The sequence below is a fragment of the Bactrocera latifrons genome, unplaced genomic scaffold (assembly GCF_001853355.1).
Source record: "Bactrocera latifrons isolate USDA-ARS-PBARC rearing strain unplaced genomic scaffold, ASM185335v1 scaffold_231, whole genome shotgun sequence".
Taxonomy (NCBI): domain Eukaryota; kingdom Metazoa; phylum Arthropoda; class Insecta; order Diptera; family Tephritidae; genus Bactrocera; species Bactrocera latifrons.
Window position 1 is genome coordinate 46,647 of NW_017535864.1, and position 14,533 is coordinate 61,179.

The following is a 14,533-nucleotide window of genomic DNA, read 5'->3' on the forward strand; positions in this document are numbered from 1 at the left end:
TTTAGACCACGATTTAGATATCTCTATGTCTTTAAAACTCTGCGTTAATAATAAATACATGTGCACTTATAGGAGAATTTGAAATGATGTAAATAAAGTAAAGTATAATAACTAAAAAAAATTATTTTTTTGTAAAAGTAATGAATTTATAAATGACTGCAATATTTCGTGAGTTTTATTATATACGGAGCAGACAAGCTACATATATAAATTTACAGTAAACTAGTTGATAACCAGCAATAAAAAAGAAAACTAAGTAAAAAATATGAAAATAAAATAAATTTTAGCTTTATGAATATGATGAAATAATAATAAATATTGATGAAATAGGTAAATTATGTATAATGAAAAATTAATAAGACGTTAAAATGTGAAAAATATGAACAATTTACTGTTACAAATTGGTTGTAAATTTTCGGGACTCACGGCAGCTATTACAAGAGAGAAGCGAAAGAAAAGTGACAATTTTCTGCGTATTTAAAACATGTATCTAAAGAATGTATACTAAATTTTGGATTAATTATTTGGGTGAATGTGAAAAAAATTTAAAAAAATCTTTGAACGTACAAAAATTATCATTTTTTTCATATGCTTCCAATATCTTCGAAAGAATGAACTAGCTCGTTATACAAAAGCGGCAAGAAAAATGAGTACAATTTCATCGAAAATACGAAAAATTAGAAATGAGCGTTTGTTAAACGTTATATTTCATTTCTAAGCATAACTAAGCATACATTTTTTGTACCTCTCAAATTTCATCGAAAGTCATTGTCTGCAAAAAATTTAACAAGCTGGTCTATGTTTCAACGTTAGCTTTAGTTTTTATACGCCAATAAATATTCATCGAAGCGATGAACTCTTTTAATATACGTAAACTATACAAAAATATTGAAATTTAGCAGTGAAAGAATTGAGAATATAACATTTAAAAGCAACTTTAATGCCTGCATCTTTAACTTATTTGTTAGAGAAGCTGCTTGAAAGCATAATTTATAAAATTCATTAATTTTTCTGCATCAAAATAGTATAAGAAACAAAAAGTTAGTGCAAATTGACGAAAACATGCTTCCAATTAAATATGTTTTGGCTTGAAAGAGTACCTACGGATACGAATAACCAGTGAAACTAGCAATAACCTTTATATAAGCAAATAACTTAAGGTATTTACAGCTGCACAATTGAGACAATTGAACACTTTTACTATATGTTGCAAGAACAAGTGGCATGTTGCATAAAATATTAATTACTGAAGCAAACAAATACATAAATTTGTTGAGTGGTCTTAATACAATTTATATGACTGTAACAGATGACGAAAACGTACACAAAGCAAATGTAAAAAAAAATATATAGAAAAAAATAAAAAATAAAATACGAATAAAAAATAAATAAAATAGAAACCAAAATAAAAATATTTTGAGCAAAAATACAAATTGTAAACGAAAGCAGCTGCAAGAAAAAATAACTGAAAGTGTCATTGATGCAAGAACTAGTAGCAAGTGCATTACGTCTTAAGAAAAAAAATATAAAAAACAGTTCCAAAATTGAACAATTATTGTTGTTTCTTTTTAATAAAAAATTTCTTTACCTGTATGTAAGTATGTAAAAAATATATTTATTTTGTCTTCATACGAACAACATATATGCTGCATAAAGTGCATTTATAAGCGCGTAGTAAGTATAAATTCATATAAAATATATATTTTTTCTTCACAAGTTTTTTTCCAATATTGGACAAACTCAGTTCGTATATAGTATAACTGCTAACTCTTAAACGTGAAATTCATTGCTGACTTTCGTTGTTTTCACGTACAATATTATTGTGCTGTTGTACCCTCCGGCAGAGACGCAAGGACTTTACAAATAACTCTAAATTTTGTTTAAACTCTCTTATACAGTCCGTTTCCTTAGTTTCCGTGTCGTTGTTGTTGCTATTGTTATTGTCATCATATAAGTTTTTCATATTTTGATTGGCATATAATGTGATCGTCTCTTCATCCAAACAATCGATTAATTGTTGCGCATTCACGATACATTCGCCGGCATTGTTGAGCGCATCGCGGAGACGTTGGATCTGGGTGCAGGTGAGACGTGGAGAATTATTGAAATTCGTGCAAGAAGTGAGGTGTAGTTAAACATTTTTAATTTTACTGTGAATGAATACGGCAAATACACTGATTATAGGGCCGCAGTTTCGGCGAAAATTTATACCCAGCGAGCATTATTTTGAGATCTGAGAACTAAAAATAGTCGCTGGAACTCTTTGATATTTTTTAAACAAATTATTTTATATCGATCGATGAGATGCCAGAAAATCAGAGAACATATTCGCTACTTTTATCTGGTATGACAGAGTACATGTCTCACCTCAGATCACATCAAGATCCCTAACTAATTAAAAGTAAGTCTCACCTCTAAATTCTTTCTTGCCTGAAATTGCAGATACTTGAAACATACTTCTTCGAAACGTTTCTGTGATATGAGATATTCATCTAAAAGATTGTCGTAACGCGCTTTTGCGGTTTCTGTTTCACAACGACTCAATTGCAGCATCTTTTCTTTTTTTATGAGCTGTCGACGGCATTTCTTGTATGAAATGGAAAGTTCATCATATCTGAAAATAAATACAATTGAATTCTCACTTGCTACTAACTAATCCGAGCATCCAAAAATATAAGGTCAAGAATTGACGATTGGTGGTTTACTGATATTATCACCAAGCCATAATATCACGCCAAACAGAAATGTCTCATGTGCGAAGTCAAACATTATGATCGCATTCACCTTTGTTGCATTAGCAGCGGACTTATCGAATCATATGCTTCGGATGAGCCCGACCAATGCTCCGTGGCACAACAACGCGAGACCGTCTTTTCTGGCTCCTCATCTTCAGTTGCTGAGCAGCCGTCCACACCGCGTATTAGCTCCATCAGTCGCACATTACGTGCCTTCTCATTATCCAATGACTGGCACATATTCTTCAGCTGCTCCGTTTGACGTTCGTATGCTATACGCAAATTGAAATCGTTTTGCCGATCCTCAAGTATGGTATTCTCTAATTCACCAACGGTTTGTATAATCTGTTGAACTAGGTTATAGGTTTGCGGATTCGGTTGGAGCTTATTTGCAAAGTTGGCTTGTTTGCTGGTGGAGGGATGCTGTGATGTGAGTTGGAGCGATAGTTGACGCGCTTGTGAAATTGGTGGTGGTGGAAAAAGTGTCTGACTGCTGCAACTGCTCTGGAATGGCTGCAGCGGTAATGTAAAGGGATTGTGACGAAGCGAAGTGGAGACTTCTGCCCTTGCTGGCGTTGGCAGTGTTTGCTTGCGGCCGCCGTCTTGCGGCTGCGATGTGGTTGGTTCTTCTTCGGTTGCTGATTCTGCTTGTAGTTGTATTTTATCGGCTGCTTGGTCCCAAGGTAAATCGAGTTCTTGGTAGAGCGTTTCCTCAAAAGACATTATATACACCGTTTGCACAAAGGGTGGTTGGTTGACTTAATGAGAATCCGTGTTTAGTAAAATATATTTTTTATTGGTAAAATTAAGTTTATATTTAATTGTCTTCCTTCGTGTATTACAATTCCTATGTTTTTGGCCGAAATGCTTTGGTAAATCGTCTACTTGCACACGCGTATATGGGCCGAGCGGTACGGAGGGCAGTAACTGAATGAATGACTGAATCATTCAGCCAAATTTTTGATATGACAAAAAATACCGAAACTTCAAATTTTTCTATGAAAATTTAGAATCAAACACAGAAATCATCACTTTGGGTGAAAAAGTGTGGGGAAAAATTGATTGAAAATAGTTTCGAGACTCGAGTTGCTTGAGTGAGTGGAGCGAAATAAAACTACGAAGCGTAAAAGATATAGTTGCTTGAGAGGGGTCTCAATGCTAGAGTTCAAAGAGCTTGTCAAGCTGGCTGACAGGGGTAATGCGTCTAATAGGTTTCAAGACCGGAGCCTTTTCTTGTATAATCCCCAGAAGTGATCCAGTGAATGATGCTTAGACCGTACTGAAATTATGGAGTTTAAGTATACTCTGCCAATCTACAAACAGCGAGACTTATGATTTTTGGTCTTTTGCGCATTGGCAACGGGGAATACCGCAGTCGATGGTATAGATGAAAACACACCGGCACTGGCAATGTTCAACGTAGTACCCACCGGGGGAAGCAAAGGAAGAGGAATACCTTCACTTCCATGGAAAGACCAGGTGGACCTTTCATCGCTGGAATATCCAATTGTGACCACCTTGCGAAAAGAAGAAACGACTTCAGTAAAGAAGAAGAAGAAGATATAGATATTTAAAAGATTAGCGTGTCAATCTGAGCCGATTTATGTTCGTCTGTCTGTATATCCTCGAACTAGTTCCTTGCTTGAGATATCGAACTGAAAATCAGAACACATTTTATTTTTTCAAAGAAGCTGCTAATTTATTGGAACCACCGATATCGGATCACTACAGCAAATAGCTTTCATATAAACTGAAGGATCGAAATCTAGTTCTTATATGGACAACTTTTTCATTTGTTGCTATGTCTTCACAAAATTTGGCATGAAATAATATCCAATGCAGTTATGCAATATTCGAAGTAACTAGTTAGATCGGATCATTATAGCATATAGCTGCCATATAAACTGAACGATAAAAAGGAAGTTCTTGTATGAAACACTTTTTTGTTTGACAAGATATTTTCATGAAATTTGGCACTGATTATTTTTTAAGCCAGTGCCACAATCTGTCAACAAATTGTTCAGATCAGACCGCTTTAACATATAGCTGCCATACAAACTGACCGGTCAATATCAAGTTCTTGGATGGAAAATTTTTCTTATTTGTGTGATGCAACCGCAGTTAACGTTTTTCTGGTTATAGTACATACTACAATTTATATCGCTGCAAGTAAGTCATGTGTACTATCATATAGAGGGTCAACAGTCTATCTATTAACAGTATTTGTACAGCAAAAAACCATACTCTCCTCAAACCACCGTCTTTAGTCCACTGCATAACTACGCATATTATTTCGCACACACTTCATATGTCCCTTTTGTTTAATTTCTCAGTTTTATTTTAAGATTTTCATTCAGTTAATTCTATTTTATTTCTTACAGTTAATAGTCGTGCTTGCCTCTTTTCAATATGCAACAATATGGAAAACTTAAATGAATGCATCTCAATTTATGCAACGGCAAAAAAACAAAAAAAAAAAAAAAAAACAAAGAAACCTACATCCCTTTGTCCATTCGTGCGTAAATTGTAATTTTAAGTTTCTTTGTGCGAGCGTGTATATGCTTACATATATACATACATATATGTATGTGTATAAGCTCCGTAGTAATTTATGTATATTGATTAAGGTGAATTCTCGAAGTTGCTACTTTCTTTTTGCCATACGCCGACGCCTGCATGCACTTACATTTTACTCAGCAGCAAAAAAATATGCCGTTATTAACTGCGTACATGTGTGTGTGTATGTGTGGTATATCCGCCTGTCGAGCCCTTTGAGCGCTCGCACCAGCAGCGTCAATTGATAGTCGATCAAGCGTAGCAAGCCAACTATGGGGATCCTTACAAAGCGTACGTGTGTGTGTGTACATGCATATTTATATAGGTATATGTGGGTAAGTATGCAGTTGGGTTGGTGTATATTTCTATTTGTTCGTCTGCGATTTTGTCATACTATTTTGCAGCTTTGCTACTACTTTTAATGCCATTCAGTTGCTTGCCTCTTCGGCGGTACTTCGTTCGAGGCGCTTCTCCGTGCGTCCACACTATTGCTATGTGTTTGATTGGCAAGTGTGTGTTGTCGGTGTGTATGTGTTATCCGATTGGTGGCATCGCTTTTCCGGGTTTATTGAATTTGTCATTCATAGTCATGCGATTAACGTCACAGTGTAATAAAAATATTCATATTATGGCAGCAGGAAGGGAGTATAAAAGAAAATAATGCCTTAAAAAAAGTTTAATATGTTAAAGGAATTATGGATTAAAAAATCGCTTTGATGAAGTGCAAAGAAAACAAGCAAGGTAAATAGAAAAATATCGCCGCTCTGCACTGTGCGAGATAAAAATGTAAATAGATATAAATTGAATATGAGACGCTGGCTTTTAAAGTATGATTATGCAGAATTTATATGGAGTTTAATGAAAATTTGAATTCAACTAAGGAAGAAATCATAAAAATATTATTGAATCACAGTAATTTCGAAAGTGCATTTCTTTTTTCATCCCTAAAATCGACCTTTATCTGGGTATAATACTTGGTGTGCCATTTAAGGGGTTAGATGGGTTTACGGGTGTCAAAAAATCGATTTTTTTATTATCTTATTAGATTTTACAACAGATACAGTCTTGAGAGCTTGTGGTCTTGAGGCTAGCTAGGCTAAGTATGCCGTCTTTAAATGCATTTTTTCTCGAAACTGTGTTTTTGAAGTCGGTTAGCAAAAAACCGATCTGCATGAAGTCCTTTGATATACAATTCTTAAAGACTTGGACGATATATTACAGTTAACAGGACATACTTGAGTTAAGGATGCAGATATGCATCCGAATATACCTTCAGTCGAAGTTGGTACGTTAGGTTAACTTAGGATAGGTTAGGTCACCAAATTGATCCAAAATTGGTGGAAGCCACTTGAATAAATATTCGTTCTGTAAGTTACCAAAAAACTCTTTAAATACCTCATAGATCGACAGAGTGTTTTGAGCTTGTCTTACCTCTTAAGGTTCGCTCAGGGCCAAAAGGATCTTGCAGTCGCGCACGTTTTGGTTGTTGATTAGCGCCTGCCAAGCCCCCTGGAGGTCTATAGGTTCAGCCTTAGAGCGCAAGATGTCATCGCACAATCGACTAGGAGAAAAAAATTTACCGGTTTCCATATAAGTGGGAGATGAGAGGGGGAAATGAAGAATAGAATTCCCGATATTTTCTTGACAGCCAACATCTTTAATAAAAATAAACTCCGTCCTCTACCTTATTTTGTGACACTCAGAAATTTTCTATCAATCTAAAACTTTTCCTACTGGCCTCTAATTCATTAATTCGAGTTCATATTATTTACTTCATAATAACAACTAAAACAGAAAAAAAATTATGAATGTAAGCTCTCAACTACACAATCATTTATAAAAACTTTCATCACCATAAACAGCCAGACGATATCTCGTAAAACTGATTATCAGTTAAAGATAAAGAGGTCCAAAAATAGCCGAGAACACAGCACAAATGCAATATTTGGACACGAGCCACGTCGCTGATAAAATCACTGTAGCAAAGAGCTGTCGTGTTGGGGTTTATATCTTCTTGCTCTTGCTGAAGTGCTGAGCGCAAATTAAAGCTCAGCAACGCTCCACAAGCGCACGTTGAGTTGGTGAATGATTTTAGTAACGTTTTGTGCTTAGCGAATTTTAGTTTGCTTTGTGCGCGGCTGCTGGCTTGTTCAATTGAATTGTTAGTTGGAAAGCGAAACGTGTGAAATGTGTAGTTGACAAGTAGTGCCAGCACTTGCCAAAAATCAATATTTTACACAATTATTTAGTTATAATAAGCATTAAGTAGTTGGTTATAAAAAAATACGTGCAAACGCGTTTTAGTGAGCATTACATACGCAAATATGTCCAGTTTTGTGAATGCTGTGCGTGGTGTCTTCCGCCGTCATCCCTTTCTCGCCAACAGCGCCATCTATGGCAGCTTATATGTTGCGGCCGAGTATTCGCAGCAATATTTGGTGAAGCGTGTGCTGGTAAATGCGTATTTTTTTGCATTTTTTTGTTGTTATATATATTATTTACTGATATAAGATGTTTGGAGAAGTGCGTGTAACAGTTGTTGATAAACATTTGTATATAGATAATGCGAAAGCTGTAATGGAACTGTCAAAATATATGGAAAATGAAATGAGAGCGAAGATCAGATGTAAAAAGTTAACCTTCAGAGACGATAAAATTGTAGGATTCAACATTTTTTGGTTCAATTACATTGTGCATGTAGTGGGATCTTATGATATGAGATAGAATTTTTTATCAACTATCTTTCTGGATTACAAAAGCTGTTGATGTTGAATGGATAGATATTTCAAGGATGCAGTTCTAAGGACTAAAGCATACTTTCTCTATAAATATTCCTATATTTATCTGATATAATGAATAGAACGTTGTGAAAAATGTCTGATGTGGTGCGGAACTTCAACTTAACGGGAGTGAAATATGGTTACAGGATGAACTAAGTGAAGTTATATGGAGGTTAAAAAAGCTGTAAAGTCAATTTCAAGATATTAAAGGATTTATAGATTAAAAAAAKTTCAACACAACCTCCAAACACTTAAAGTGCTTTTAAGATGATTGTATCATAATAATTACATCATTATAAGAACGTTATTTTCCGTAGGGACTTTATTGATTTAAGCCTTTGAAGTATAACTAGGAAATTTTTTAAAGGGAATTAAGTAACTTGCATCATGTAATGAAATGAATTTGATAAATTTACACACATACACAATATATACACAAATACTATATACTTCTTTTCGCGCACAGCCGGAAACCGAAGCGGAAAAAGAGGATATCGATTATGCCACAATAGGTCGGTATGCTGTAATGGGTACAACCGTTTTCGCACCAACACTCTACACATGGTTTGTTCATTTTTACATTTTTTTTTTCAAAAAGGGTATTCACAAAGCTTGAAAGTTGAAATTGCAGCCTAAATAATTTATAAAAAATATACGCAAAGTTTGATATTTTACCAAAAAATTCTTAGAAAAACTTTAGAAATTTTTTTAAAAAGTAATTACGAAAGTTTTAATAAAATAATTTTCGCCAAAACTGTTAAAAAATAATTACTAAAATTTTAATAGAAAAAATTCATAAAAATTATTAGTAAAATTTTTTAATAAAAAAAAATATTAAAAAAATACTAAAAAGTTATTACAAAATATTTAAAAAAAAAATCATAAAAATTGTTAAAAAATAATTACTGAAATTTTAATAAACAAATTTTCGTGAATACACTTTACTGCATTTATTATTTATTTATTTACATTAAGTGCCAATGATTTTAACATGTATTCATTTCTTCATCATATTCAACATTATATCTACACGGCTTTTTGTTTTGACGCACATTTGCTTTTGAATATTTTTGCTTTGGCCTTTTATTGGCTTTAATTAAAACAAATTTACAACTAAGTTATTGTTGCTGTCTGTGCGCACAAATAAATTAATCATGAACCTCACTCAGCACTAGACCAAGCCTAGGGCACCTTAATTTTGTTATCACATCACATTTTCGCTCTCTATCACAATCGCTTTTATTTTATTGTGCACAGAAATTCACCACCCTGTTTGAAATTTAAGAATGAACACAGTCGCACATTGTACTGTTTTTGTCTTATCATGGTGCGCTTATCATACTTTTGTCCATTAATTCACCAAATAGTTAAGAAATGCACGTGTCGTGTTGTCTCAACACATAAACAGCTGTTTAGTTTGTTTTCTCACTTGCTCTCTCTTTCCCAATTTTTTCTCTCTATCTCTCTTTCTCACCCCTCGTTTTCTTAACCTCTCTTGTTTCTTGTGTACAACTCTCTCAGGTGTACACCAGTATTCTTTCTTCTTTGAGCTTTTCAACAATCACCAACAACTTTACCAAAGTTTCTTAAGCAAAGCTCACGCTGACAAAAATCAAGCTTTGTTAGCGATACTTTTACATCTTTGAAAAAATGTTAGTAGAAGTTTGAAACTAATGTTTGAATATACCGACTGTCTACATTTTCGAAACATATATTTATAGGAATTTTCAATTAACTTATTTAATGTCGGTTAGTTATTGTTTTTTAGATACAGATTCTCTATTATTTAATAGGTTAGATATCACGTATTTTTTTAGATATACTCGTTTAAGTACATATTTCTAGGAGTTTTCACGTAATCTTTAGTATCAGTTGGGTATTGCTTTCTTTGATTTGGAATTCCCTAAGCTACATTTTTCAGAATTTCCATACTAATTTTGCACTAATTTTATTGTAGTGAAGTTAATGTCAAGTAAAAATTTTCACTCAGTGCAGTTTATACTTCTCAACACCATCACTATATTCTTAGGCCGAAACAGTGATAGATTTTTGGCCTCGTTGAGAGCGTAGTAATTAATGAAGTAACCAATTTATTATTATTCGAAGAAAAACATTTGTTAACCATACGTATCATCACTCAAGACTCTTGAGTTAGTCTTTCGTATATCTTTTTTATTATTATTTTTTTTTTTTTAATTTTTTCATTTTGGAATGGTATAATATTAACGACTGCAGAACACAAGAGAAAATACTCAAACTTTTCACTCATATGTTTAGGCACAAGAAACTGCTTCGTCTTTTATAGCGCAGCTTAAATGGATAAAATAATGGGGCATTGTCTCTCTTAGCGTGCACATTTAAAAGCCTATGCACTGTTTTGTCTAATACTATAGCAAATTTAAGAAACTATGCAATGAACACTAGCTTATTTATATCACCTTGAATTAAACAGGTACAAATGGTTGGATGGCACCTTCCCTGGCACTACCAAACAGATAATCGTTAAAAAGTTGGTGTTGGACCAATTCCTGTTAACACCCTACCTGCTGACTGCTTTCTATACAGGTTAGTCGATTTTTATTTATATATTTAGGTGAATAAAAACAGTTTATCAAAAAAGAACCCATTTATATTAAGCAATAAGATATTTTAACCGACAGATTTCGATTTCTCCGCAATTACTTTCAGGCATGTCATTGATGGAGCAAGCTGAGGATCCTTTCAAGGAGTTACGCGAAAAATTTTTACCCACATTTACACGCTCTTGCATATTTTGGCTGCCAGCGCAAACTTTGAACTTCGTAATGGTTGCGCCGAGATTTCGCGTTATTTACATGGGGGTCTGCGGTTTTATCTGGGTGAATATTCTATGTTGGATCAAGCGACAACCTAATGAGCTGGAGTCTGCGAGTGAGGAGAAACTGAAGGTGGCTAGTCAGTAGAAGCTTAAACTAAAAATTTTTTTTAGAAATTTGAGATTTTTAATAATTTAGTATACTAGCAAATGCAATGCTATGAGATTTGAGCTTATTTTAACATGTATTTAGAGAAGCTTTAAATAGCGTTTTTGAAAAAAATATTAAAAAGAGGCTTATAGAAGGCATTTCGGTATTAAATGCTATATTTAAAGACAACATGTCATAAATTGGTTAGAGAAAAAATTAAACGAATTTAAGCGAAGAGTTTCGGGAGAAAATGTTTTGTGAAAGATGTGCGATTTGTCTTAAGTTAACAATAAGTTACTTTTCATAAGCTGTTACAAACGACATTATTTGTAAAAAAAAATAAAAAATAAAGTCTATTTCAATTAATCGATAAATTTTATCCGATTTAAATTAATAGATACTTATCGATAAATGAGTGAGACTTGGGACAGTGTCTATTCCGATTAATATATATTTATCGATACATTTTATACAATTTTTACGAAAATTGTAACAAAGTATATTGATAGTAAAAGTTGTCATCGAAATTAACCGATATATTGCATAAACACGATATGGTTTCGATTTTTTGCAAAATATTTCGAAATATGTCTAAAATATGTAAATACTTTAGATTAACCAAAGACACAGCTATTATAAATATATCACATGCTAAAAACAATAATATTATCGATTATACGGATATCGATAAATTTATCCCCTATCTTTTGTAAAATATTTACAAAGCAAACTACTAATAATTCACATAATACCGGGTATGTCAATTGTGTGAAAATCGATACATTTATCGATATTTTTAAAACTATTATTTGGTATAAAGAAATGTTGTTTTTGAAAAGTCAATACAAAGTAAATTGTCATTTATTCATGGCGTTCCAGCAAAGAAAAATCAAGATAGCGTTAAATTTATATATCAGGTAATTTTCAATAAATCGAGCATTTGTGACTCGGTTAGAGAATTCAAAAATGTATACAAATGTCTGATATACATACATATGCATAGTTCACACAAACTAAATTTTAAGCACTTCTCTTCGAAAAAAAAAAATAAATGATGTCGCTGAAAAATCCTTTCATTTCTTTCTATATTTCATCAGACGTGACATAAATAACGCACAACTATTGACAAATATCACTATCAGTCAATAACTTCATAAGATCTCCTTTTATTGTATGCTTTGGGTTTTAGCGAGGACGTAAATTTCATTTTTTCATGCAGCATCTCTTCTAAGGCCTCTCCTTTATTAAAGTCTCTTGGATATATGTACTATATTCTCATCGCGTTTCCCCCACTTACAAACAAAAGGAGGCAGCATCTCATCTGTTGTTCGGTACAGTGGATATTTCAGATATGCATCATATTCACAACTGAGATGCCTTTTTACATACGAGTTTCATTCTTCATCATATATAATACAATATTATAGCCACACGATCAGCAGTGATAGATTTCTTTATTGATACCAATCAATAGTTTTACAAATACTGGTTCATTCCAGAGTTTGAGAGCGAAAAAAAAGTAGTTTTTTAGCCCATCCTAACTTACATACAAATATAGTAAATGTATTCATACAATTTGATGGTGTAACCAACTCACTTATAGTGGAGCGCGTGCAGATTAGCCACGAAAGAAGATTTGCCACGCCAAAAGAGCGAAACACTCGTTGAAGTGCATAAATACTTACACATACAAACATACACAAGTGAGTCTCTGTAAGCCAAGCGTCGCTTTATTATACTACAATAGAGTAAACCTTTCGGTATGCATATGAAAATTACGTATACGCCATGTCTGCTTGGCGAAAATCGGGCTCTACGGCTTGGTTAGCTGCACAGGCTGGCTTTAAGCAACAACAAAGCCGGCATTAATGTGGCGTAAATCTTTATGCTTTTTGTGAAAAATTGCCGAGCAATTTTTATTGTTGTTGCGTTTGCAACGCCCTCATTCGGCAAGTGTGCCATAACAATATGTTGCCGCACGGCAGGGCACAGTGCCGTTCAAATAACACTAATACAAAAAAAAATACGCCATCGCACCTCTCGAAATATGAGCTTGCAACCAGTTTTTGGCGAAAGGCGAAAGGTTAAAAATTTCCATATTTCCATGAGCCAAAGCAACAAGCGGCACAACCGCTGCCACGTAAAAGTATTTTGTTTGCGCCTGAATTTGTATCCTTTGCGCATACGCTGGCAGCGCAACAGTTGTTCGCATAATTTTAACACCTACACAAGCAAGCAATTGCGTGAATAAATAATTTTTGGTCACACAATGGCGGCACAGTGAAAATGTAGACACGCAGCAATGTTGAAATGTGCACAGGCGCCGCCACAACAACGGCGGCATAGCCTTGAGTGGCGTCGGTGGAGTTGGCGTTTTCGGCAAAACGCTAACTAGCGCAAAGATTAATGAGCGCACATTTTAAATGTACGCTGCGTAGCGTTTTTATTTGCATAATTTGTGTAGCATTTTACACCTTTTAACGCGCTGGCATCAAACGTGTCGGTCTGCTTGCCTGCCCTCCTGTCTTCCGAGCCATCTTTCGCAGCGTGGCACAACAAGTGGAGTGCAGCGCCTTTGTTGCGCTTTTCTCAACGTTATTTTTTTGTTGCTTGTGGCAAGCAGCAGTTGCGCCTGCCATTTTAGTTCAAGGACATAAATTTGCTGAAAAATGAGTGGAAATATTTTTTCTCTGCTGCTTTTGTATGCAGTTAACCTCTTCGCCGCTTTGTCGTATAATTTGAAATTTAAAAATTTTGCAACTTTTCCCAACTTTCATTGCTCACACTTCGCTCTCAATTGCTTCATGCCGCAACGTGTGTTGCATAGCTAAAAAGTGTTACCCTTTCAAGTATTTTCGTGTCATGAGAAATTGCATACAAAAACGTAGTAGTTTTGGTGTCGTCTGTAGCCTAGTTGTTTTTGTTGCTGTTCAAGTGCTCACAGTAGCTGGTTGGTAGTTGAGTAAGCAACTGGTTGAGTTGACAGTTGGGTCGAGTGCTTTTCTTGCTAAGGCCAATGTGGCCAAGTGGAAGGCACGGTAAAAATTCACGCTTTGCTGGAAATTAGCTTAGAAAAAGTTTGCACAGTTAACTGTTGTTTTTGTAGCGGTTATGAATAGATAAATTCATGCTGCTATGACACCTATTGATAGCAAGCATAAAAAAGTTGCAATAACCGCACGTTGCTTGTATTTGATTATTTATACAAGGCAAAGGGGAGGAGTGGGAATGAGATGAGTGGATAGAGGAAGAGTGGTTAAGGGTTGAGTGGGAACGGGAACAAATTTAGCGGAATTATAAAAATAAACTGGATTGCATATCTGCAGAGTAGTGTGAGGAAGGTGTAAAAATTCAATATACTGCATTATAGGTTATAATAAAAATTTATACATTAGGGTGTGTCAAAAAAAAAAAAAAAAAAAAAAAAAAGAAAAAAAAAAAAAAAAAAAAAAAAAAAAAAAAAAAAAAAAAAAAAAAAAAACGCTCATTGTGTTGCACTGATGCTGTAATAACCCTC

The 14,533-nt window shown here is 34.2% G+C and overlaps 2 protein-coding genes and 1 long non-coding RNA gene across 4 annotated transcripts in view; 1 reads left to right on the forward strand and 2 right to left on the reverse strand.

Moving 5' to 3' along the window:
• The window catches only part of LOC108968905, a 129,933-nt gene that overhangs the window by 34,440 nt on the left and 80,960 nt on the right, over positions 1–14,533 (reverse strand). The gene's annotated exons all lie outside the window — the stretch shown is intronic.
• LOC108968899 lies at positions 1,612–3,733 on the reverse strand. 2 transcript variants are annotated; one of them, XM_018933239.1, is made up of 3 exons: positions 2,785–3,733; positions 2,413–2,614; positions 1,612–2,074 (listed from the first exon to the last, which is right to left on the reverse strand). In XM_018933239.1, the coding sequence occupies exons 1-3, from the start codon at positions 3,456–3,458 to the stop codon at positions 1,784–1,786; spliced, it is 1,167 nt and encodes a 388-aa protein (XP_018788784.1). In that variant the 5' UTR covers positions 3,459–3,733; the 3' UTR covers positions 1,612–1,783. The 2 variants fall into 2 exon arrangements, with proteins under 2 accessions (XP_018788784.1, XP_018788785.1); XM_018933240.1 differs by having other exon boundaries at positions 1,982–2,240.
• LOC108968903 (mpv17-like protein) lies at positions 7,407–11,390 on the forward strand. The gene is made up of 4 exons (XM_018933247.1): positions 7,407–7,744; positions 8,538–8,635; positions 10,524–10,636; positions 10,760–11,390. The coding sequence occupies exons 1-4, from the start codon at positions 7,616–7,618 to the stop codon at positions 11,011–11,013; spliced, it is 594 nt and encodes a 197-aa protein (XP_018788792.1). The 5' UTR covers positions 7,407–7,615; the 3' UTR covers positions 11,014–11,390.

Bases quoted from the DNA above. Each gene is read 5' to 3' on its own strand.
- LOC108968899 (XM_018933239.1), bottom strand. From the start codon at position 3,458: ATGTCTTTTGAGGAAACGCTCTACCAAGAACTCGATTTACCTTGGGAC. The intron at 2,615-2,784 runs GTGAATGCGATC...ATTTATTTTCAG, and splicing joins CCGCTGCTAATGCAACAAAG to ATATGATGAACTTTCCATTT. The intron at 2,075-2,412 runs GTGAGACTTACT...ACCTGCACCCAG, and splicing joins AGGCAAGAAAGAATTTAGAG to ATCCAACGTCTCCGCGATGC.
- LOC108968903 (XM_018933247.1), top strand. From the start codon at position 7,616: ATGTCCAGTTTTGTGAATGCTGTGCGTGGTGTCTTCCGCCGTCATCCC. The intron at 8,636-10,523 runs GTTTGTTCATTT...TGAATTAAACAG, and splicing joins GCACCAACACTCTACACATG to GTACAAATGGTTGGATGGCA. The intron at 10,637-10,759 runs GTTAGTCGATTT...AATTACTTTCAG, and splicing joins GCTGACTGCTTTCTATACAG to GCATGTCATTGATGGAGCAA.